Source organism: Mercenaria mercenaria, chromosome 10 (assembly GCF_021730395.1).
Source record: "Mercenaria mercenaria strain notata chromosome 10, MADL_Memer_1, whole genome shotgun sequence".
NCBI lineage: Eukaryota > Metazoa > Mollusca > Bivalvia > Venerida > Veneridae > Mercenaria > Mercenaria mercenaria.
This window is the reverse complement of record NC_069370.1, coordinates 66,596,408-66,623,193: the sequence shown is the minus strand read 5'-3', so window position 1 is coordinate 66,623,193 and position 26,786 is coordinate 66,596,408. Positions and strand designations below refer to the sequence as shown.

Sequence of the window (26,786 nt, the reverse complement as noted above, 5' to 3'; positions counted from 1 at the left end):
GTATAGCAAACTTTAAAGAAGTTACATGTATAAATAGTCAAACATGTGTAAGCAATCACCTCTACTAAGCAGCTACTTGTCACATTTGCCAATTCTTTTACTCATACTTTTCAAGTAAATTAACCTACATCAAGCTAAACAACCAGTCTTAAAAAGTCACTGATAATCCCTCCCTTGATTGGCTGATTAAGACAGGTTTGTATAAGGGATTCCAGTATCCAAACTCAGAACTTGAACAACTGCCTGGTTGATCAAGCACAAATTATGAGTTGACCAACGTCAATGATTCATCTCGAGTCTGGTCTTCAAAACAATAACATTTCATAAGAAGTGGAGATTAGTTGCAGACATTATATAAAATGTATAAACTAATTGTTGCTCCTGTTTTCTTGGAAACCATCTTTACTTGTAACTTGAAAACTGACAAGACAATATCAATTTTTGACCACATAACACTGTAAAGTAATGCTGAAAGCTTAGTTATACAAAACTAACCTGGCAGATTGAGTGTCAGATATTTGTTGATATATTTGCCCAGAGCAACTGGAAGTCTGTCTGGACGCAACATTCTCAGCAGGAGTAGCTGGTGGAATTCAGTCAGCGGTCCAAGATCTGGTGATTTAGTCTGGTTCTCTTTTGCACTCCTTGTGCTCTCAGAGGAGCCAGGACGCGTTTCTGAAATCATATATACTTTTTGTTGTATCTTTTCATGCAAATTGTAGAGAAAAAGAGACAAGTTTTTATATGTAACATGCAGTTCTTGTTTTTATACTAATTTAAACAGAACTGAATCACTTACCCATGGATGCCCCTGCAGCTGTAACAGATAGTGGTAACGGTTCTTGCTCTGGATAATCTCCCTTGTACCAGCTCTTCCATGCATCTGAACACTGAGCAAAGTTTACACAGAGGGAATCTAAAGGTCCAGGCAACACAGAAAGGGCCAGGATATCCTCCCATTTCTCCTGGGGTAGCCAAACTGGAGCTTCATCTTTACAATCAAAGTCAGCCAATGTCAGCTGCATGCCAAGACCAGGGTTACCTGAAAATAACATTACCTCTGTTAGTTAACCCCATCTATTCTACATTAATTTCAGACAAAGAGCATTTGCAATTTAGTATACAGTATTGGGATATTGTATTTTCTTGACATTCTGACCAGAATTACACAGAATAAAGTGAAAATTTGCCTCCAGTTACATATTTGAACTAATACCTGCAATGCAGATGTCTGATGCTCTACCAGTATGACAATTTCAAGCAAAATTAATACTTTTGATAAAGACTGTTGGTCATTATAGAGTTCCAAAGCAAAGATACTTGTTGCCAATAACTTTTGAATAGTATTTTGATTTTTTTTTAAGTGAATTTTTACATTCTGTTAAACTATGTAAAACACAGCTATTACATTTAATGTAGTAGCAATGATTGTATACAAACCTTGTAACAAGAGAGACATTTCCTCATTGGTGAAGTTCTCTCCACCTTCAGCCTGTATGTTCAGACATAGTAGGGTAGCAAACAATAAACAGTCGCCTTCATACAAACTCCTACAAACAAACAAAACATATTTCAAGTTATCCTATGAAATCCTCAATATTCATGGGGGGGCTAGTTTTTGTAGATTTTGTGGTTGCATCAATCCAAAAAACCAAAGCCAAATAAACAAGTAAATCCGCATTCATTTTATGTTCAAACATTGTAAACCATGTAATTTTGTGCCCACAAAATTAAAAGATTTTACCGTAACTGCAAAATAAACAAATAACAGTTACTATGACTTTTTTAATTTCAATATAATTGTTACTTCATCAGACATTATAACCTACAAAACGTTGCAACCACAATTAAGTAACTTCTCCAACAGAAAAGATGTCGACAAAGAGCTGTAAACCCAGTCAAAGATTTTGTATGATAATCTCACTCATTACATATAAAAGCACTATGTTTATTCTAACAGTACAAACTTTCTCTTGAAATCTTGCTCTAAAATAATATTTTTCTCGGAATAATCTTGTAATATAAATATCTTACTCTCTAATTCTCCTGTAGACGAGACCTGTCAACTTATCCATGAGTTGTTTGATTTGATTAGCTGAGAAGCTCGAGTATTCCACGCCTTCTGATGGCAGGGCAGCAGTCTGGGGTAGCTCAAGGGCAGGTAACTCTTCTGACTCTGTACCAGCCACCAGACGCTGTGCTGCACTTGTACTTGCAGATTCTATATTTAAAAGGAAAAAAAGTATAAAACTTAAGTTTGTTTTACTTCAGTCTATGAATTGATATTAGAATAATTTGGACAATTTCACATTATAATTAAATTTAAAACATATTGAATAGTACAATATATCCTGTAAAACTAACAAAAATCACAAGCTCTTAACAACATACAAACAGACCAAGAGATATGAACATAGTAAGACCTGCTTTTACATACTCTTCACCATGAAAATTTCTTCAACCCCTCTAACATGGAACAAAGAAGTCCTAAGCTTCTGAAAATTATTCCTTATATCCAAGGTTGTGCTATTTCAAGTATATCAAAGTTTCACTCTTAACATTACCAAATACTTGATATGTAAAAAGAAAATTTCTGATCAAGCAGCAACTGACTTGGTACTTAAAGGCTTTACTCTCAATATTTGTAACTACATACCCTCTGTTGGTTCTTGTTTACTTTTTTCATCAAAGTCAGCCTCATTCTGACCAGCATCATGTTTCGTAGCTGTTGTCTGTTTGTCGGTTCCTTTCTCTCCTGTATCGTCACGGGAACCATGCGAAGATGAACTGCCGACACGTGTTTTACGATCTCCATCCCGACTTGAAAGGTCATCATCATCCTCATATCCCTAAAATATTTAGAAAATGGTGTAGAGAATATTATGGAAACTAAAAGTCTCATAACTTTATTATACTTAAATTATATTAACTCTCTTTGAGGTGTGTCAAGCTTTATAATAATTTGGTAAAGCATTCCATCTCATGACCTCAAGAATAGCTCTCTTATACAACTAAAAACATGTATTCTTTCTTTTCTTATTATATAAATCTTGTATAGTCTGAGATTTTACAACCCAGATTACCTTGCCATCAACACTTTTTGAGTGATCCATTTGGCATAATTTAAAAATGTGCTGTGACACTGAGCCCAGACAATCTGTTTTCATTTCAATACGATTTTTTGTTTCTTAACAGGAGTGGAAGTTTACAACAAATAAGTGGGTCAATTAAACCCTTAGCCTGCTATATTTCTAAAATGGACTGGTCTATCAATCAATCTGGGCAATACCATTTATTATTCGAAGGGGTGTTCATTGAAAATTTACTAACTGAATAGCAAACAGTGCAGACAATGATCAGCCTGCATGGATCTTGGTCTGCACTAATCGCAAAGGCAGAATCACTTGCCACCAGCAGGCTAAAGGTTAATGGGGTAAAATATAACATACTATAAACAAATACACAGAAGTGTCATTATCAGAGGTTAAACTGAAAATACTTACTTCCTCTATGTTGACACCCTGTATAAACTCATCAGGTAATTCACCACCTACAGCTTCATCAAACAGATTGATAAAATATTCCAGTGAGAACTGATACTCATTATGTATGCTCTGTAAGCTTCTTGTAATGGCGTACAACATGGCTGCCCTGCGTGCCAAGGGATACAACTCATCCTTCAGTGCATCAAGGTCGTCCATCAGTGTGAATGTCTCTTGCAATTTGTTTGACAACTGCAAAAAGATCAAAATACACATTTTGATATTTAAGAACTAGAAGAAACTGTAAGAGTAAAAAAAACTTTTTTTTTTTACTTTTTTTTGTGCTGGTGATGGAGTTAGTAGGAGCAGTTTAATCCCAAATAAAACCCACAAGTGCACAACTTCTCATGCTGAACAAAATTGCTCAATTATTCTTGACTTAAGTCACTTGACATAACTATGGACTGGCTAGATGAAATCCCAGAGAAAAGACCAAGTGCAAAACTTATGCTGATTAACAACACTTTTTGAGATTATGCACAACACAAATTGAGAAGGACAGATGGACAAGTGGACAGATGGTGGTAAGTTACCAACAATGGCAAATCTAAGTGCCTCCCCCCCCCCCCCCGCCCCCAACCCCTAAATAAAATTTTTGAGGCACGAAAAGCTTGAGATGATAAGATGAAAATATTTTTTATTCTTGAACTTTTGATCAATCTAGAATGATTAAGTCAAAGAAATTTTGGTTCAAAGAGTTGTTCATGTAAGTACTGAGTTTCTGTCATAGTTATTTAGGAGTAAGTATTTGAGGAATGACAGAATTGGACAGCTAAATGTACACATTGAACAATCAGTTAAGAGAGGTACTATATAGTAAAAGCAGTCTTAGAAGTCACCTACATTAAGCACCTAGTGTGACATTCCAATTTGACTTGTTCCAGTTTCCACTTGTCTTCAGTAGCTGCTTACCTGAAGCCACCAGATTGTGTTGTTCCCTTGGCTAGCTGCTTAATACAGGTTACACTGTAGTTAGTCATTCAAATATGATTGAAATATCAAGCGTTTCTAAACTGTTTTCATGACAGTGTACAGGAGATACAGCAGAGATTCACTGTACTGAATAGAACCAATACAGTCAAACCTGTATACAACCACCATGCTTGATCTGGTCACAGACAGTCCGCTATAGAGGGATTATTATATCCGTAAGCAAAAATGAGAACTTATGATAATAAAATTAATCTTGAAAAATGCATACCTCAACTTTAGCATTTGTAAAGTCTGTAATGAACTTCACAGCCTTTGCACTTCCCATAATTGCTTCCTGGTTTGTTAAAACTTTATCTCGAACTGTCACTGACAAGTGATGCAATGTTTTAGTCTGAACTTCAACGTTCTTTAGAGCTAGAATACGCTCTTTGTACAGGTCTGGCCGAGTTCTAGCAAAAGCCCTGGTCAGTAAATCCTCTGTAAGAGTGTCATGTGACACACCAAAGTTTATAATGGTGGTGGTAGAGGCTATCTCTGGATTGAACTTTGGTTTTGGTAGTGGACTTGACAAGTAAAACCTGAAATCTTCATGACACAGGATACGTCTGCCACAGAACTTGATCATTCTTGGTTCTGAAATAATGCCAACAAGAAAACTGTTAGCTGTCTGTGGAATTATGTAGAAGCACATAAATCAAAATGAAGAGACTGAAAACTTACAATGAACAACTAAGATGCTAACTTCAATATTGTTTCAGAAATTTGATATATGTGTTTCCTTCTTTTCTTGCTTTCTAAGTCAAAATGACACAATTTAGGTCATAATGCAACTTTCCAGCTTATTGTATTGGAAGAAGACACCAGGTGCCCTATTAGGTACTATTTCAAGCTTGAGCAGGAACCTTACTAGATCCACCAACCTTCTACATGTATAAGCCACTTCAACGGCTTCTCACATAGAAGTATCTGGCCCCTTAAAAGGCTCAAACCAAAATTAAGGAGCAAGTGGTATTAACCACTTGGTAATAAAGCCCATGCCCACCTCACACCCACCTTACAAAGACAAAAGTTGGCACCGTACCTTCGTTTTTGTCATCTTCCTTAGCAGTGTTTCTGTGATGCATCAAGGGTGTGATAATGTTGTCTATATGTTCCTGACAGTTCCTAAGCAACACAGGCTTTCCTCGCATGATTGCTTTCTCAAGTGTCAAGATGACATGGGGATCCGTCCTGAAAAGCCGTGCTTGTTTGTTAAGAGTTTTACTTTTAACCTACTTATTTTACATAAATGGTAGAGAAAGTTATCAGTTACAATTTGTTGAATTATCTCAACTGCAGCTTCCTGGATTCCTGACATTAGTACCAGAGGTAAGGGAATGTCCATCATTCCCTTCTAACCCACAAGTTACTTTAAATATACATGTTTTCAATCAACTGCAATGCAAACTTACGTTAACTTTACGTTTTGACTGCTTTCTTGATTTCTAAGTGACAGCTGACACCTAGGCAAATTCTGCACTTTGATTTCAATCAACTCCTACTAGATTACATCTCAATTCTTCATGAATATGATTTACATGGTGTAAATGTAACTTAGTTACATATGTGGTCTTAGTACAAACTACATGATTACATATATTAAAATTAAAGGTACATTATGAGTTTATGAAAATAAATTGATAAATTCAATAAAACTATGTCTTCTTCCTGCAAAATGTCTGTTATTTTCTTGAATTAAATATTTTGTAGCAATACAGCCCTTATTATAAATCTGCTCAATCATTCCTTGCTGGCATTCACACATATGTCATGACATGTTCTTTGTTTTATTAAGTTTAACACCATTTTTCAATAGCATTTTTGTTCATGCAACAGTGGGTAGTTACCCTACTAGTGTTCCTGGACTCTCCACCAGTACTAACCAGTTCTCCACAAGTAACTTACAACTTCTCCACATGAATCATATCATGTATAATCATAACTATAAAGATAATACCAGTAACAGTTTTTGTTTGTTGGTTTTGGGCTTAATGGCATATTTCAATTTTCAGCATTTCAGTTATGTAATGGCAGACAATCAACCTTACCAATTTTCTCAAAGTAGTTCTTGACAAGAAACTACCAACTTCCCCACATGAATCAGAGGTGGAGGATGAATGGTTTCAGACCCAATGTCTTTCATCAAATTGTCACAAAGAATATATGCCTCGTCTCTGAATAAAACTAAACCCCGCAATCCATAGATCTGAGCTCTACCTATTGAGTTTAAGAAGGAAGGCTTGATAATAACAGTAGTGACAACAGTAATAAACACTTATTTAAAGAGGGTTTAGCCACATATTTATTATAACCACAATATATAATACCTACCATCTGTTGTTCCATATAACACACAGCCACAGCACAGCAGCCGAAATGAAGCAAAACAACACAAAAAAGCATTAGTGTTATTATTAATATATTAGCATATAATTATGTCTAAGTTATGATAGAAAACCTTAGCAACAGTTACTGTATTTTATTTCAGGTTTTCCTGATCTAACAATAAATACGAGCAGCATCATGACACAAAGTAATCTTCTTGAATTTTTTAGATTGCAATTTACTTTTATTTGTGAAAAATATGCAATATACACAAATATCAAAGAAAAACACTGATAAAAAATCCAACAAACATATGTTGTTACATTGTAACTCAGATCAAACATGTCTAAAGTTACAAAAAAGGTAACTTTTTATTCCATGTTCCTTTTTGTCATGATGCAGGTTACATATCGGGTAGGTGGAATGATGTTCGTTATCCAACATTGTTATATTATGGGAGGCATTGTTTTGAAATGCCATAAAAACTTGCCTAGGTGGGGAAACTCCCACACATTACAACACATGCATACCTCTAAATGCAAAGAATTTTTGAGTAAGTCTTTCTGGAAGTTGGAGAAATAACATAATTCCACCAAAATTTAATGGAAAAGGTAGTATTATAAACTGAAATTCGTAACAAGAGCTGTTGAAGGATAGAATAATATTATGCTCAACTATTCAAAGGCTTGTCATCAAAAAAGTTGAAATATTCAAAATGTAGACATGATAAGGACAAGTACAAAAGGGGCAACAATTCTGAGTCATAGAACTGTATACTCTAACACAGTTTAAAATAAAAAATTGATAAATTGAAATAAATCATTGTAAAAAAGTAAAACAGAGTTATGGAACCTGTGCAGTAAATATCAGAAGATCAAGTAGAACAAGTGTTTTGAATCTTCAATGCATGCCATTAGTGATTACTGACATACCAACTTACAAGCAAAAACTAAACCAAATATGGATGCAGACAGAAACACAGATGAATGGGTGAGCGCAATAGTCCTATTAGCTGAATTAAGTTTCTTTGAATAGTCAAGCTAAGAAACTGAAACATCGTTTTCTAATTTTTATTTCCTTCTTGTCTTCATACAGTTGAAACTCAGTATCTCAAATTTGCTTATCTTGAAATCCCAGCTATCATTAAGGAATTGTCAAGCACAGTCAAGATTCCTTCTTAATTAAAGGGACCTGCACATTTTAGGCGAAAAAATAATTTCTCTCAAAAATACATAAAAAGTGAGTAGTCTGAAAGTGGCTAGTGGTACAAACTTATTGACATAAAATTTTTGCAAGATATACGGTAGACCTAAACAAAGATTTTAACCAACGCCGACGGTCAAGTGACGATAATACCTCGTAGATTTTTTTCAAAAATCGTACAAGTTAAAAAAGGTTTACCCTAAATAAAGTTTTGACCCTGTGTTTAAAAAATAAAACAAACAAAAAACTATGAACGAAATGGGTTTAGGACTGCTGAGCACTTTCAAAATGACTACAAAGATGTATATGCCATGTTAATCTATACATAAAATAAACTTTTAGCAAAAAACATCTGCACCAAGTATAATTTTGTCATACTTCAGTACAAATCTCAAATGAAAATTTGTGATCAGATCTGGAATTTGAGATACCATGTTCCAAATGTATTTGTTTTTAAATTGATAATATTTATATTTCAAACAGGTGCATGAACATTTATTTTCAAGCATAAGATCTTTCCCTTTTAAGCTAATCGATATTCTTTCATAAAACTGCTGTTTTGTCATTTCCAGGGCAAAAAACAGGACAGTAAACATGTATTATTAGAGTAGATATTTACAAGCTGTTAACATGTTTTTACAATGAATGTTACATGGAAAAAGGTTAAAAGTATTATGGCCCTAGTACACAATAAAGTTCAAAAGGCAATGGCATTAATGTCATAAGACTAGGCTGGCATTTCTGCTTATTTTATTAACATTAAATGATACTGAACTATATAATAATCATCTTTCACCATTTAACATGTTTTATGCAAACATTAAAGCATCTGTTTTTTTCTATTATAGCATTTGAAGAATCCCTCAGGATACTTTGGTGCTCTCACCCTAATAGGGCTGCAACCAATCCCTTGAGATACTGCAGATATTGTAATATGAAAAAACAGGCATTATTTCTCAAATATCATGTAACAGAGGTTTCATATATTAAGACAAGTTTCCAACATTATAACAAATAAAGCCTCTATTGTTAGAATTACTAAATTTTGATTTAAAAGCTATTTATTAGGGCACTATATTATTTCAAGATTAAAACTATAACAAAGACAACAAGAGCTGTCTCCATAGGATGACATATGCCCCCGATGGCACTTTGAATGAGTAGTTATGGCCGATGTTAGAGTTTAGGACCTTTGACCTACGGAGCTGGGTCTTGCGCGCGACACGTCGTCTTACTGTGCCACACATCCATGCGTAGTTATTTTAAAATCCATGCATGAATGACAAAGATATGGACCGGACACGCCCATCAATGCACTATCATGAAAAATGACCTTTAACGTCTAAGTGTGACCTTGACCTTTGAGCTACAGACCTGGGTCTTGCGCGCGACACGTCGTCTTACTGTGGTACACATTCATGCCAAGTCCATCCATGGTTGACAAAGATATGGACCGGACAGGCCCATCAATGCACTATCCTTTAATGTCTAAGTGTGACCTTGACCTTTGAGCTACGGACCTGGGTCTTGCGCGCGACACGTCGTCTTACTGTGGTACACATTCATGCCAAGTTATTTGAAAATCCATCCATCGATGACAAAGATATGGACCGGACACGCCCATCAATGCACTATCCTTTAATGTCTAAGTGTGACCTTGACCTTTGAGCTACGGACCTGGGTCTTGCACGCGACACATCGTCTTACTGTGGTACACATTCATGCCAAGTTATTTGAAAATCCATCCATCGATGACAAAGATATGGACCGGACACGCCCATCAATGCACTATCCTTTAATGTCTAAGTGTGACCTTGACCTTTGAGCTACGGACCTGGGTCTTGCGCGCGACACATCGTCTTACTGTGGTACACATTCATGCCAAGTTATTTGAAAATCCATCCATCGATGACAAAGATATGGACCGGACACGAAAATTGCGGACAGACTGACAGACTGACAGACCGACAGACCGACAGACTGACAGACCGACAGACCGACAGACCGACAGACTGACAGACGGTTCAAAAACTATATGCCTCCCTTCGGGGGCATAAAAATGAAATAAAGATGAACTAGAGATAAACATTTGCATAAACCTGGGAATGTTGGAATTAGTTTCTACTAATTTATTTTAGCTCTATTGTGATGAAAGCTTCAAGCTTATATGACCCACTCTCCAGTCTGCTTCCTTAAAAAACTTGTACTGGCGTCATATGGGAAAACACAGTCATGACATTAATGCACAAAGTCAAATACAGAAGGGGGAAATCCAGGTAAAAGTTGAGATTAACATACTTAGTCAAATACAAAAGGAGCAAATCCAGGCTAAGTTGACATTAATGTACAAGAACAAATACTGCAAGGGCAAATCCAGGCTAAGTTGACATTAATGTACAAGAACAAATACTGCAAGGGCAAATCCAGGCTAAGTTGACATTAATGTACAAGAACAAATACTGCAAGGGCAAATCCAGGCTAAGTTGACATTTATGTACAAGAACAAATACTGCAAAGGCAAATCCAGGCTAAGTTGACATTTATGTACAAGAACAAATACTGCAAGGGCAAATCCAGGCTAAGTTGACATTAATGTACAAGAACAAATACTGCAAGGGCAAATCCAGGCTAAGTTGACATTAATGTACAAGAACAAATACTGCAAGGGCAAATCCAGGCTAAGTTGACATTAATGTACAAGAACAAATACTGCAAGGGCAAATCCAGGCTAAGTTGACATTAATGTACAAGAACAAATACTGCAAGGGCAAATCCAGGCTAAGTTGACATTTATGTACTAAGTCTAATACAGAAGGCCTGACTATTGTTATGTATATGTCATTCCACATTATGCTTCATTTTATCTTTTTTATACTGATTACTCATTGTTTACTGTAAAGCCTGTCCTAGTTTTGAGACATCATGTATGTCAATAAGTTATTTATATTCTATGGTTTTCCAGGAGGGTCTATCACAAACACTGATAAACAGGTGTTTTCCAGAATCTTCTTTTTCATTGCATATTATACATGAAAGTGCTGAAACCTTCCACAATCATTTAAATAAAAAGCTTTCTGGGGACAGGGCAGAACCTAAAGTAAGCTCTTATTGAAAAACTTTCCTGTATTTCTTAAGAACAAAATATTACCAGTTTGGACATTCAACACTTGATGGATTGGCAATTAAGATTGTGGATTTGAAAAAAATATATATTTTGGATATATAAAGTTCAGTTTGGATTGAGTGGAAAATGAAATAAATACAGATCAATTGTTCTTTTTGTTCACTGCCTCCCCTGAATAAACTGATTATTTTTCCAAAAACAAACACATCATCTTTTTTGTATGCCTTCATGCATGTAAAATCATAACTATCTACAATGAGACTTAATCAAAATCACTTCAAATTTAACAAAACAGGATGTATACATGGGAAGACACCACACATAATATAAAGCTTTGAAGGGAAAGCAAACAAATTTTAGAAAACATTTAGTTTGTGTATACACTATATTATCATTTAAATACTATGTATTTCAAAGTACAGATACAGCACTGTATGATATACCTAGTTTCCATGTCAAGAGAGACAAGTTTCCTGTTGTTCATGAGAGCATTTAATCTACCCAGCCACACTGCACCATCATTGTTAGGGTCTATCAACATCGGGGGTCTCTGCCAGGATGAACATAGAATAGCAGCATTCTCTATCTGACGTGGACCAAAATCTGTCAACATGAAATTTGAACATGTTATTTGTTGATGAAATAAACTCATTTCTTTAGTTTTATGTTAAATTATGACAAGCAGTTAATCTATGTTTCTAGATTTTATATCAGTATTCAACAATTAAAAGGACAACATTCTTCAACCCCCCCCCCCCCCCCCCCCCCCCACCCACACACACAGAGCAGAGCTGTAGGACAAAATACTTTGGATACTTGATGTATTTCATTCAGTCCACCCGAATGACCAAACATGTGACCTCTAGACTAGCAGTCATGTGTTCCTCCTACTGAGCCAACCAGGTCAGCTCAAGTATATAAAACTATTCCAAAATCATTTGTTACTGTTGTTGTTTTTTAAGAAAGTTTGTGTTTTTTATTTCCTTGTTATAAGAGGTTCTTTGAAACTTACACATCTTTTTAGTTCAAGGAATTGCTAAAGTACGTGAGTTTTCAGCTGAAGTTGAAAAATCTATTTTTAGTAATATGTTGCACATGATACTCCATCTCATGGTGGTGAACATTTGTGCCCAGTTACATCCAAATCCCTCTATGCATGAAGAGGAAATGCTGCGGACAAAGTTGTCATTTTTGTATCTGACCTTTGACCCCTAAGTGTGACCTTGACCTTAGACCTAGGGACCTAGTTTTTGCACAGGACACTCCATATCATGGTGGTGAACATTTTTGCCAAGTTACATCAAAATCCCTCCATGCATGAAGAAGAAATGCTCCGGACAAAGTTATCATTTTTGTATCTGACCTTTGACCTCTAAATGTGACCTTGACCTTAGACCTAGGGATCTGGTTCTTGTGCATGACACTCTGTCTCATAGTGGTGAACATTTTTGCAAAGCAACATCAAAATCCCTCCATGCACGAAGAGGAAATGCTCAGGACAAAGTTACCATTTTTGTATCTGACATTTGACCTCTAAGTATGACCTTGACCTTAGACCTAGGGACCTGGTTCTTGCACAGGACAATCTGTCTATTGGTGGCGAACATATCTGTCAAGTTACATTAAAATCCCTCCATGCATGAAGAAGAAATGCTCCAGACAAAGTTAACATTTTTGTGTCAGACTTTGACCTTAAGTGTGACCTTGACCTTAGACCTAGGGACTTGGTTCTTGTGCATGACACTCCGCCTCATGATGGTGAACATTTGTGCCATGTAACATCAAAATCCCCCATTGCATGAAGAAGAAATTAGTTAATCATCAAAAGGAACAAACCCCTCTTTAGCATGAGCCTCATACTCTAAATATTAAGCTGGTTGTACAGACAAAAAATTTAAGCTGTCTGTATTGAAAAAATTGAGATTGTGCCTACCTTGTTTAAGCCAGTTGTTGAGAGTGATTTCACCAACAAGTAGTTTTATGAGAGATTTCATGTATCTGTTATACTGTGTTGAAGACAACATAGGTGTTGTACTCTGAAAAAAAGAGTTATACATCCATTAAACACATCTGTTAATTGATTACTGTATATAACAATGCTTAAAAACTATCTGTATAAATAAAGCAAGTTATCTTTAAAACATGTATACTAACATGAAATATCTTGTTTGTTTTATTCTTGATAAACAAGAACAGAACTTCTTGAGATCTACCTATGGCGATGAGTGGACATACGGGAATCAAACCTGTGGCATACAGGTTGGAGAGTACTACAAGTAATACAGCTAAATATAAAAAAATCTTACCGTTGTGTACTGACTCTGGCTGTCCTCATCTACAGCACTGGCATCCTCTCTCATCTCTGGCTCCAAACCTTCCTGGGATTCAAATTTCTCTTCAAGGACTGGTGACTCACGGTCTGAAACAGTATTAAATTAAATATATCTAATACCAGTTTTCAATCATCTTTGATGTAGTATATACTAATGCAATGTACATTAAAACACCAATAGCTTAATGCTGCAAGGGGATGAGTATAATGGTTGAATTATCTAGGGTTGCAAGTAATTTAAAGGAAAATGGCTAAAGTGAGCTATGTGTCAGTTCTTCAAATCATGCAAATTTAAAAGTTCATACCTTTTTCATCTTCCTTAGATCTGTCATTTTCCTTCTCAGTAGTATCTCTCCCTTCTTCCTTTTCTTGTCCATCTTTTTTCTCCTCTCCTGTACCCTCCTTTTCTACAGCATTTTCATCCTCTTCTGCAATCTCCTGAAGTTCCTGCCAGGACAATAATTAAATTGTTCAATCATTTCTTTAAAGCCATCATTTGATCACTAAGAAGTAAGTCTATTTCTTTTAACTCAATTAAATCTAAACCTAAGTTTCACGTTACAAACCTAAATTTGGAGACCAGTCTCAAAATACCAGTACCTGAGATTCTGTCCTTGTTAGCAAAAATTTAGATGGTGGATTAGTGTAAATCCTCAGCAAGAACTCTTTATTTCTTCATGTGTGTCAAAGACTAGAAATCCTGAACCTAAACTGATTCTAACTTCACTCAAACACTTTAAAATTTATGAAATTACCTTTTTCATTTTTGTATTGTGGTCTTCAGCAAGTAAGGCTGACGTGTAATCGACGTCATACACCTGACTGGCACCAGATGCTGTCTTCAGGAAGTCTATAGACCAGTCTATTACACGACCTGTATAATACATGTTGTATGATCTAATCCATTCATTCAAATATACTATATGTGAATTCATTAATTTTCATGAGGAACTAATTTTTTGTGGATTTCTCGATTGCATCAATTCACAAACTTAATCCCAATTAATATATAAATTTCCATTCATTTTATCTTTGAAACTTGAAATCCAAAAACTCATACTCCCACAAAATAATTGCATTGGTCAAAACCAAGAAATTTCATGCCAGAGAAATTTAATGATTTCGCAGTGATCAAAACATAAATTTAGGAAACTGCAGAATGATGATCTTAGGTTCTTAAGATATGATTTCAGCTGAAAATGATAAAGAGAAAGATCAGCCAATGCATTTATAAATAGAAACAGTTCAATTAAAAAAAAAATCCCTAAAGTGAAGAACAATGTTTTGTTATGATGAATTTTAAGTTAAACTGACAAAAATTCAAGTCTTATTAGACTTTCCAGCTATTAGAAATACGTCAGTCATTAATAAACACAAAGTAGAACCATCAGCCAAGCAGATAGATGACTTCCTCACATGACCTACAAAAATGGAGGACACAGTGCAGAACTTCAAAGAAAATTAAACTGTTTAAAAGAGATGTAAGTTAAAAGAATTTCTTTCTTTAGTACCTTTAAGTCCATCGATGGAATCTATCACAAGAGGTATTCCTCTCTCTCTAAGACAGTTAGGCCAGTGTACGGTCAACATAATACGGCGGAAATTATGATGATATGGTCCTAGGTAGGTGGCAAATCCTGCTGCCATTGCACAACCTCCAGATATGGATACTTGGCGTCGTTCATGAGAATCATAGATCTGCTGACAGCGCTGTCTTTCTCCTTTAAGGATCTGAAATTTATTACCAGTTTACTATATTTTTTTCCCACTGGGTTTAATGTCACATCAACACAATTACAATTACAGCAACTTTTCCAGCTTTTTATGGTGGAAGAAATCTCCATAACCTCATCACAGTGGAGCACCTGGTAGAACCACTGACCTTCCTTACACCAGCTAGATGGCTTTCTCAAATAAATGAATTCTATACCTCACAGTGGTGAGGGGTAAGCGGTTCAAAAGATATACAAGAGCTGTCAATGGACAGCGCGCTCAACTATTCTCAGTGCTTTATAGTATAATATAAGCAATGAGTAAAACTTTAACATTACAATAAGCATATTCTAAGTCGAAAAGGGGCCATAATTCAGTCAAAATGCTTGACAGAGTTGCCTCCTCCTTTTTACAGACTGAGGTCATGGTGGTAAACAAGAATGCAAAATATGAAAGCAATATCTCAATGGACTGTGAAAATATTTGGGGTGGTACGCAAACTTTAACATTTATTCTAAGTTGAAAAGGGGCCATAATTCAGTCAAAATGCTTGATAGAGTTGCCTCCTCCTTTTTACAGACTGGGGTCATGATGGTAAACAAGTATGCAAAATATGAAAGCAATATCTCAATGGACTTTGAAAACATTTGGGGTGGTACGCAAACTTTAACATTTGTGTGACGCTCACACTAACGCTCACGCTCACGCAGACGCCGGGGCGAGTAGGATAGCTCCCCTATTCTTCGAATAGTCGAGCTAAAAATGGAAGTCTAAATAGAAAATATGAATAACTAGACCTTTGCTGTCAACTTTATCATCTAAAACATAGTGCTATATCCTTGATATTTCACATGCAACATTATAATTCAGAGTAATTACAAATAATGACGATTAGCTACGTAAATAGATAAAAAATCTACAATCCAAATTATAACTAAAACATGCAATGGTTTGATCATTAGAGGAGCTGTTATTTCCCTATGTTTGTCTAGTCATTTGTCTTCTCTAACATAAGTGGAAAAGTAGTAGTTAGTGATTTGTGAAGAAGCAAGTTGTAAGTTATTTGCAAAAAAAATAGGTTCTAATATGGAACCAAACAACACTGGGTATGTTATTTGACAAAAAAGCTGTTTTATACTCAAATCAAAATTTAAATAAGCCTTACCTTTCTCAGCTGTGCAGCAGTCTCAAGCATCTTCTTCATTTTCACAGTCTTCTCCTCCTGTTCATTCTTATCAATAGTAGCTTCTTCAAACCCTTTAGCCAGTCCAGACAGTCGCACCTCCAGGGCCTTACGTTTGTTCTCCAGTGTAGACATCTTGTGTTCAGCATCATCAACAGCTGCTGTTGTTTCATCAACCTTCTGATGGAGTGGTTTAACCTTAGAGATCATCATCCGGTGATACCTGGTGAAAACAGAATATTCTTTTTAGAAAAAGTCTCTCAAAATAGTCTCTCTGTTAAATGTTGTTAAACATATTAAACACAAATTATGGAAGGTAAAAAATTATTGCCATATAATTTCAGTAACAGGGGAGTCCATAGCTCATCAGCGCTGAATATGAAGCACAAAAATTTCCCCAAATATTACACAAAGTCCACATACCTGACTACCCCTCTCACCCATTTACAGAGTGAGCCACAAGCGGAGTTACTGGTCTTGCGTTCCAGAGTATCAGGCTCAAATGTTGGTTTCTTCAGATATGGTTCTACAAGAGCAAGTGTGGATTCTGGCAACTGTTGATCATCAAAGGACATCAACTCCTCAATAAACCTTTCAATATTTGCCATCTGCCTCTTGGCACCTTTCTGCCATGTAAGATCTGCTGAGGGGGATTTCACTGAAGGAAAGAAAACAATGTATTAAGCTGTGTATAAAGCAAGTTGGGGTATGATATCCCGGTAAGTCAACAAATAGTCTATAATCCTTCCAAAAATTTGATAGTTTTGTCAAAAATCTATATCAGGCCTTTAATAGTGATTTCATATATTAGGTCTAGTAATTTATTCATGGTTTAATGTATTAACCCATGTCTGTATGTCTAAGCATTAACTACAGTTTGAATATACTGGCAGAGCTGTTGCTCTATACTGCATCTAATATTCTAAGACTAAATAATAAAATTTGATATAACTAAAATTTGACATAACTTACATATCATTATGATGGCTGCCATCAGGTCCTCTATATCAATGATAGGTTTCTGCATGGCCCTTAGTTCATGTAGTTTATCAATGTTGATGTTCTGTACCACCTTCTTTGTATCAGCAACAATAGCTATTGCCTTGTATACAGCTCTCTCATGGGCCACCTGGTACTCAGGCAGGGACTACAATAGACATATCATATTATATTTAGTTAAAGTTAATTTCATGTAACTTGTACATGTGGATGTTCTGTTTTACCTTTTTAGTATTGGCAACAATCTGGAATAAACATATAATATACATTTATGTATGTGAATTTACCTGAAAGAAGTAATGATCATCCATTAGGCTGTTTACAAAAATGATGGCTACATGCAGTAGAATAATGATAACTATTCCTATATTCTCACTTTATAAAACAATCACATTTATTTACTTTTTCCCCTATAAATAATACTGTAAGATGATGTCAATTTTGAGGAAAGTTTCTGTTTAACATTGACTCATCAGAACATTCCTTGTTTGGAGTACATGCAGTCTATTTCAGCCCAAATAGAGTATATTCTCACCTTTTTTAGTTTGGAGATTTTGTCAAGCTGTGCCTTGACCACTTTAATCTGCTGTTCTGTGATAGCTGTGTCCTGACCTATCTGAGACAGTATCTTTATTGTACCCTGTAAAACAAACATGCCCATCAAATATTTACTGAAAAGAACAAACTATAGGTTCAACAAACAATTTTAGTAAAGATTCACTAAAAAAACAATATTGTTAAATTATTATGAAATCAGGCCAGCTGTCCCAGAGAAAAAATTTAAAGCTCTTAAAGAAAATGAGCAAAGTTCTTGGCAGCATGTTGTTTGAGAAATCAACACCATGAACCCAATTTTGGTAGATGGTCCTCATGGAAATACAAACTGAAATTCTAAAAGCAAACTTACAGCTTTTCAAAGTACATTTGTATCCATTATATGATCATGCAAACAGAGAAAATAAATACTGTTCATAGCAGTTACACATTTTGACAAATTGTAGCAGCATGAACACTGTTGATACTAGTTCATGTCTGCAAAACTATACACAAACTTGACCTAAGATATGTAAATTAAATCCACAGTTTGCTAACTACTTGCCTGTTTCCTTTCTTCCAATACAATCATTTCATGTTCAAGGTTCTTGCGAAGTTTGACGGCAACTTCATTCTCTCGTCGTATCTGATGTAAGGATGTGGCTACAGCATCATGATCTTGTTGTACATTGTCATTACGGTGGTTGGCAATTGACATAAACCTGTAATAAACAATATTTTCCTGGTACTGGCAATTATTGTTATGGCAGCAATATGGCTTTCAATTCTATATTTTTAATATTAACTTATCCAAGTCAATATTATTGAGTAGCATAAGAAGAAGTGAAAGCTATGAATTAACTTTGCTATATATGTTTTAAGGACTGTCTATTTTAATGCAACCTACCACAATCTCTTGTTTGTTTAATAGCATGATACATCTTTTATGACAGTCAAACAGACAGACACAAGAACAAACATCACATGATTCACTTTCTGTCATATTACTAAAACATCTTTTGTTGTCATAACAACTACATGTTTTTATGTAGCAACAAAATAAAAACTTGTGCAAATTTTCAATTCTGATCTCTATGTACAAAGTTGCATGAAAAATATACCTTGTACTTTTTAAATCATTGCAAAAGACAGGCTGACAGAAGATAACAATAAGACCCCTTAGGTGAAAAATCCTCAGGCAATACATTAGTAGGGGACAATTAAATATGATTTAACAGGAATTGTATCATTATTCTATATACAGAAAACTTATGTTTACATACATCAAATAACAAAAATTTCTTGATCAATAGAAATTATTTACATGTGTAAAAATTCAAAATTACAAAACTTTTTTCATTGAAAAGTGAAAGTCTTTTGTGTTTTATTGGTATAATGTGTAAACAGAATAGTTTCTACCTTTCCACAAATTTTTCATATGATGTGTTTGTCACATGTCTGTATTCTCCAGAGTCCCTTTCCTGACCATCCTGTTGTCGGAGGACTAGATGCATGGACGCCAACATGTGGGCAACATTTTCCCGCTGTACCTCATTCATCCAAGGCATTTCTATAATAGCAGAAATATATAATTTGCAACAATATCATAACATATAAATCAGCTGTTCAAAAGTAATGGCTACCTAGCTCTTACAAAATGTTGTATCATATGTATTATGTACTGAAATGACTGCAATCCCCAAAAGCTGAGCTATGTCAACTCATTACAGTGTAGTTTGTCTGCTGTTTTTTTGTATGCACATACTTGTGAACAGTGTAAATCATGAATATCCTATAGTCATTAGACGGTCTTTTGAAGGAAACAAATTGTAAAAGATACCTTCTGATCACAACAGACAAATAAAAACAAGCCAGTCTTCCAAGCTGTGTATGGTAGGGTAAAGAGTAACTGCATAATAGAGAATATATTTATTTCTGAATAACTGTAAACAGCTAACAAGGCAGATTGTGCTCACCTTGTAAATGGTACATGGCGTGCTCAACAAGCTGTGTTTTGGACCAGTGTGGGAACCAGATAAAGTTCACATTTTTGGTGAAGGCTGGATACTCTCGACAGCGGCGCTGAAAGTTCTTGCCACCATCTCCAGCTATCAGACATACACGGAAATTGTTCCTCACAGTTCTATGAAAAGAATCGTAACAAAACTTTAGACCACATCCATATTTTCATATCAAAAAAATGGAGAAAGAAAACACATTTCATAAAAGCTAAGCTAAACAATTATTACAAAACTGTTTAGCATAACCAGTTTCAAAGTTCAACATTTCTATGTAATAAAAGGCAAATCATTAATTCATCTTAATATTAGACAAAAGAACACATCATTTCTTTCTTCCAGTTATGCAAAAATGTTATAAAAACATGTTTCAGTTATCACAGTTATCAAGCTATGCCAGTAGATGCAAGAAGTTTTGACATACTTGAGGAAGAAGTTCCAGGCCACATCTCTGGTATAAGTGAGGCCGGCCTGTGTGACCTCTGTTCTTATAGAGTTAATAATTGTCGTCTGCTCCTCATACTGGAACAAGTGACTGATGGCGCCCCCTGTGATGAACTCAATCAAGAAGACCAGGAAATCTTCAGCCAGCAGTTCCTCCTCATGTAACAGCAGTAGTATCTTCTCTCCCTATAAATATGCAATCTATTGTTTTACCTTATATTCCTTTAAAGTTATTTCTGCATTATCTTTCCATACTTCACATGTAATAAATTTCAAGAAGTCTCTTTTGAAAACAAAGAGATCAAGATCCCCTTTAACTCATTCTGCCCGTGCGACGCATTAATGCATCGGCAGATTGTTATCTGTATAACGCGTGCCGCTTCTAGGCGGTGTTGTTATCTACATCTGGAAACCGCACGCCGCATACATGCGTCTTTATAGTAATAGCTCTGAATTCTGCGTGACGCTTTCAGTCGTCACATTTCATTGGTCTTAAATAAACTCTTTTAATTCTTTCTAACAACTTGGAACATCAAATTTTTTGTTGCATAACGTTTTTAAAACATAAATAAAAGCGGATGTTGTGAAAAAATGAATGCTTTCACTGAAGAAAGCTGTAAAAGCGAGCGTCGTTCAAGTAATAATTTGTGATTTCTTGAAGCCTGAAAATTACTGATGATTCTTTATATGATCGAAACATAAAAAACATAAAAGAATAAGTAAAAAGATGAATAAATAAATATCAACGAAGATTCACTGAGCAATGACAATTGAAATAACGCAACCCAAAAATATAAACTTTGTCGTTCGTCGCTACACCAGGTACACGGCAAATAATTCCATCTGCGGGATCTTTCAGATCTGTCAAAATTTAGCAGAGTTAAAAATAAGAACCCAGCTATGGAGCTAGAAAAGGCGTTGAGTATATTCCCTATAAATATGGATCTAAACATTCGAGTGTGGAAAAAATGAATTGTAAATAATTGGGTATCGTTATAAAAACACACTTCAATAAAGAGAGACGTACATAATTACCGCACAAAAATAATATGTACGCATCATACCGAAATGCAAAAAAAAAAACAAAAACAAAAAAACAAAAAAAATTAACTCATAAAAAAACTCATAAAATTATTTAACATTTTCATACCGCACAGTTTCGTCGTGACGATGCACACAACACATCCTGGACAAAACAGGTAGAATTGTGGATTATATCATAATGAAAAGAAAAGAACTAAAATATTTTTTTTTACATGTAAGATTCCACTCTTGCACACGAGACCTTTCATCTTTACCTATGCGATATGACAATGCTCATGTGTGTATGAAATGTAAAATCATCTTCGTGGGTATTTATTTATTTATTTATTTGGTGCTAATCTTGATCTATAGAATAAACTGTTAATAACAACTCAATCATTTCGACACTTTAGAAACTCTACAAAATTGTTTAAAAATTCAAATTTTCATTATCTGAAAATTAGTCCAAAATAATCCCATTTTCAAACTTATAGTTTCTGTCTAAGATAGTTGAAATATTCACTTATTTTCATTTTATTACATCTTCATATTAAATACATACACTATTTTTTATGAGAAATAACTTTATTTGATACGTTTTGATTGCCTGCATGCATATATAACTGAGTAAAATCAGTGTTAGAAAATGACAATAATGTTTATTTAAAATTATTTTTAAGAATTGTTCTTATTTGTTGTTTAGATCTGTGCATGATAATATTTAGAATTCTATAAACGTTGTTTAGCCAAAACAAAATCTGATGAGAGGTTATGGTCATTGGTATTGTGTTTTTTAATTCAACAGTCTGTTAAAAATGACTGTACTTACACAGCTGCATGAAATTAGCTTTGTTGTGTAGCTACTTCAATTTACTTACAAATAGTGCAAATTCCATACCAATTAACACATATTTGATGTCAAATGTCACTAATTAATAACAATATCCCAAGCAAAAATCTGCAAAATCAATGTTATCTCTCAAAACATCTCTTGGTATTCAAGGGTAGATTGGCTTATCAACCTCCTAGGTGGCTGAAAGATAAATATCAGCAGAGTGGAAGTAGAGATAACGCTTTAGGGTAGAATGAGTTAAACAATGCTTCTTGATAAGAGGTATTAATGTTTGGCTGTCATCCCTAAGGTCATGTGACTGAAACCATGCTGTGGTCATACCTGAACCGGAAAGCACAGATGAGGGTTGTTCAAATAGCAACAATAAACTTTATTTTCAATGCAAAAAAAACCCATATCATCTTCAAAACAAGAGGACCATGATGGTCCTGAATTGCTCACCTCTTCCCACATGACCCAGTTTTGAGTATGACGTCGTTTTTTCTATTATATGACATAGTGACCTAGTTTTTGAGCTCATGTGACCCAGTTTTCAACTTGACCTAGATGTTATCAAGATAAAAATTTGACCAATTTTCTTGAAGATCCATTGAAAAATATGGTCTCTAGAGAGGTCACAAGGTTTTTCTATTATTTGACCTATTGACCTAGTTTTCGAAGGTACGTGACCCTGTTTTGAACTTTACCTAGATATCATCAAGGTGAACATTCTCACTAATTTTCATGAAGATCTCATGAAAAATATGGCCTCTAGAGAGGTCACAAGGTTTTTCTATTTTTATACCTACTGGCCTAGTTTTCAACCGCACGTGACCCAGTTTCGAAACTGACCTAAATATCATCAAGATGATCATTCAGATCAATTTTCATGAAGATCCATTGAAAAATATGGCCTCTAGAGAGGTCAAAAGATTTTAATAATTTTAGACCTACTGACCTAGTTTTTGACCGCAGTTGACCCAGTTTCAAACTTGACCTAGATATCATCAAGATGAACATTCAGACCAACTTTCATACAGATCCCATGAAAAGAATGGCCTCTAGAGAGGTCACAAGGTTTTTTTATTATTTGACCTACTGACCTAGTTTTTGATGGCACGTGACCCACTTTGAACTTGACCTAGATATCATCAAGGTGAACATTCTGACCAATTTTTATGGAGATCCATTCACAAGTATGGCCTCTAGAGAGGTCACAAGGTTTTTCTACTTTTAGACCTACTGACCTAGTTTTTGACCACACATGGCCCTGTTTCGCATTTGACCTAGATATCATCAAGATGAACATTCAGACCAACTTTCATACAGATCCCATGAAAAATATGGCCTCTAGAGAGGTCACAAGGTTTTTCTATTATTTGACCTACTGACCTAGTTTTTGATGGCACGTGACCCTGTTTCGAACTTGACCTAGATATCATCAAGATGAACATTCAGACCAACTTTCATACAGATCCCATGAAAAATATGGCCTCCAGAGAGGTCACAAGGTTTTTCTATTATTTGACCTACTGACCTAGTTTTTGATGGCACGTGACCCACTTTCGAACTTGACCTAGATATCATCAAGGTGAACATTCTGACCAATTTTCATGAAGATCTCATGAAATATATGGCCTCTAGAGAGGTCACAAGGTTTTTCTATTTTTAGACCTACTGACCTAGTTTTTGACCGCATGTGACCCAGTTTCAAACTTGACCTAGATATCATCAAGATGAACATTCAGACCAACTTTCATACAGATCCCATGAAAAATATGGCCTCTAGAGAGGTCACAAGGTTTTTCTATTATTTGACCTACTGACCTAGTTTTAGAAGGCACGTGACCCAGTTTCGAACTTGATCTAGATATCATCAAGGTAAACGTTCTGACCAACTTTCATGAAGATCCATTGAAAATTATGGCCTCTAGAGTGGTCACAAGGTTTTTCTATTTTTAGACCTACTTACCTAGTTACTGGCCGCACGTGACCCAGTTTTGAACTTGACCTAGAAATCATCAAGGTGAACATTCTGACCAATTTTCATGAAGATCCATTGAAAATTATGGCCTCTAGAGTGGTCACAAGGTTTTTCTATTTTTAAACCTACTGACCTACTTTTTGGCCGCACGTGACCCAGTTTCGAACTTGACCTAGAATTTACCAAGATGAACATTCTGACCCATTTTCATAAAGATCCCATGAAAACTGTGACCTCTAGAGATGTCACAAGCAAAAGTTTACGCACGCTGCGCGATCACAAAAGCTCACCTTGTCACTATGTGACAGGTGAGCTAAAAACAAGCAGGTAAATAATTAATTTCTTGTGAGATCACAGTTTTTGGTATTCAATGGACACATCAATTAACAAACAACACAGGTTCTGCCTACCTTTGCTCCTGCTCTGGTATATCCTTGTACAAGATCTGCTTTAAACTGCTCCATCTTGTATTCAATACTTGAACCAAGTGGTGCTGGATTGATCTGGTATACTGTATAACCACACAGATGGGCAGCAAGTTTCACCACAACCGTAGACTGACCAGGGCTGCCCTCGGCTACCAGGACACAGTGAGCATTCTCATGGGGTGATGCGACAGTACGAGCCAGACGGCATACATGATCAACCACAGCCTGAACAATAAAAATATAACTGTTTCCATTTGATCAAAAAATCATGTTGCTTTTTGTTGTTGCTAAAGTTTGTATACTTGAAGATTAGTAATATGGTAATTGTTATACTTACTATAAATAGATGAGGTAAGAGAGCATAGTTTGAAAACAGAATCATAAAACTACCGGGAAAAAACAACAACTATTTTGAAAAGACTTTTTATTCACACTTGCAATAAAAATTGAAGATTATATACGTGTTCATATATTACTCCCTGTACATTACAGACAGGTAAGAAGAATCTAGAAACAATCAAAACAAAAAAATGTAGTGGAAACTTAATTATTCATGTAACAGCATGGTCAAATCTATCTAGTGGATATTATTAAGTGTTGAGTTAATTTTTTCAAGCTATCTGGCAATATTTATACCTTGTATAGTGACAATTTAATCCTGGGATGTATTTTGTTGTATTCCTCCACACCTTTACTCATCAGATCTTTCACTTCATTGAGATTATTGAACGGTTTGTACAGGTCAGTCTTGGCATCCTCCTCCGACACCTTGGTGCTGTGCCGGGTATCTATCATACCTGCGGTCACTATGCCACTGTCCTGTTCTATCAGGTTACTGAACTGTGGCTGTCTTGTTCTAATCATTGTCTGTACCTATAATATATTTGAAAGGGTTACTTCAAGTCTCAACCACAGTTTCTGAAACTGACACGTAAAGTGCAAAATTCTGTTACCAAAGTCTGTGCTATTTTATTTATTAAAATATAAACAATGGTCCAGTCTTCATTAACTGTAACTTGGAGTTTTTAAAATCATGAAATACAAGCATTATATGTTCTATCTGGTTATCCAGCAAGAACAGGCTCCACTCTCAAAAAACTGACAGTCACAAATCTTCAGCATTTTATTGTTGTTTTTTTTATAAGTACAGCCTTAATATCAACTCATGACAAGGTTCCATTCTGCCACTGGTCTCTAAACTCAAGTTCAATAACCTTTAAGTCAGATTAAGTAATACAGATTAATACACACAATATCCAAAATTTCAATCAGGTTTTGCAAATGATGATTTTCTACTAAAATCATAAATAGGATCAGAGCATATCCTCAAGTTAAAGTTAGATCTACTGACTGTGGGAATTTACAGCAATAATTTAACACTGGAAGATATTTATTACTTACAGCATGACTGTAAACCATTCTTGTTGTGGTAGAATTCAACAATTATTGAACATCCAAAACATTTTATCAAATGCATTTTAATGAATATAAAAATCTAAAACTATAAAGTCAACTTTGCTTCATGAATATCACTGATAGGCAAAACCATTAGCCTATATCATGATTTAAAACTGGAAATAAATTTAATACCAGTTCATCATCTGCAAATTCTTTCTTGGTGGAAACATTAAAAGCTTGTCTGAAGCGGCGGAAGTCTACTTCATTCACCATTCTGTGTCCATATACCCAGTAACACTCATGTTGCCATAGCAACAATAAATTCTTCTTGGCTACTCCAGGTTGTAAGGACAGGCAAATATTCCTGTAAATCAGGAAGTATATATTAACATCTTAATAATATCTAAAATGAAAATAAACTACTGTATCAACTAGGCAAGTTTTTGTCTGCAAAAATAACCAAACACTTTTCAACAAATTTTTTACCGATTTTATTCGATTTAAAGTTCACAGCATCTTGAATTTCAAAGAAGTAGTTTCTTTTAAAATGTCACTTGGACCTCCACTGCACCAAGTCCTCCACATTTGTTAAAGAACTCTTTACAAGAACAAAGACTTGACAGTCTTTACTGGCAAAAAACTCTTTATAACAAACTATAAAGCAATACACCTGTTAAAATAATAATAAATAGAACACTTGTAAGTAACCACACATTTGTCATTACATTGTAA

At 35.2% G+C, this 26,786-nt stretch overlaps 1 protein-coding gene across 8 annotated transcripts in view; it reads right to left on the bottom strand.

Annotated features, from left to right (window-relative positions):
* Positions 1-26,786, bottom strand: part of LOC123561373 (uncharacterized) — a 115,940-nt gene that overhangs the window by 12,305 nt on the left and 76,849 nt on the right. For 6 of the 8 annotated variants that reach the window (XM_053553253.1, XM_053553256.1, XM_053553258.1 and 3 more), the window contains 26 exons: positions 26,247-26,418; positions 25,293-25,529; positions 24,639-24,881; positions 21,540-21,575; positions 20,370-20,575; positions 19,904-20,070; positions 19,347-19,497; positions 18,493-18,649; positions 17,929-18,033; positions 17,367-17,541; positions 16,818-17,052; positions 16,377-16,617; positions 15,010-15,229; positions 14,254-14,372; positions 13,804-13,945; positions 13,473-13,585; positions 13,100-13,202; positions 11,610-11,769; positions 5,557-5,705; positions 4,744-5,108; positions 3,504-3,734; positions 2,657-2,849; positions 2,035-2,221; positions 1,441-1,550; positions 800-1,042; positions 496-675 (listed from right to left, as the gene is read on the bottom strand). In XM_053553253.1, coding sequence (XP_053409228.1) covers positions 496-675; positions 800-1,042; positions 1,441-1,550; positions 2,035-2,221; positions 2,657-2,849; positions 3,504-3,734; positions 4,744-5,108; positions 5,557-5,705; positions 11,610-11,769; positions 13,100-13,202; positions 13,473-13,585; positions 13,804-13,945; positions 14,254-14,372; positions 15,010-15,229; positions 16,377-16,617; positions 16,818-17,052; positions 17,367-17,541; positions 17,929-18,033; positions 18,493-18,649; positions 19,347-19,497; positions 19,904-20,070; positions 20,370-20,575; positions 21,540-21,575; positions 24,639-24,881; positions 25,293-25,529; positions 26,247-26,418 — 4,640 coding nt within the window. The remainder of the gene's footprint in view (positions 1-495; positions 676-799; positions 1,043-1,440; positions 1,551-2,034; positions 2,222-2,656; positions 2,850-3,503; positions 3,735-4,743; positions 5,109-5,556; positions 5,706-11,609; positions 11,770-13,099; positions 13,203-13,472; positions 13,586-13,803; positions 13,946-14,253; positions 14,373-15,009; positions 15,230-16,376; positions 16,618-16,817; positions 17,053-17,366; positions 17,542-17,928; positions 18,034-18,492; positions 18,650-19,346; positions 19,498-19,903; positions 20,071-20,369; positions 20,576-21,539; positions 21,576-24,638; positions 24,882-25,292; positions 25,530-26,246; positions 26,419-26,786) is intronic. The other 2 variants (XM_053553257.1, XM_053553260.1) reach the window with 1 other exon arrangement.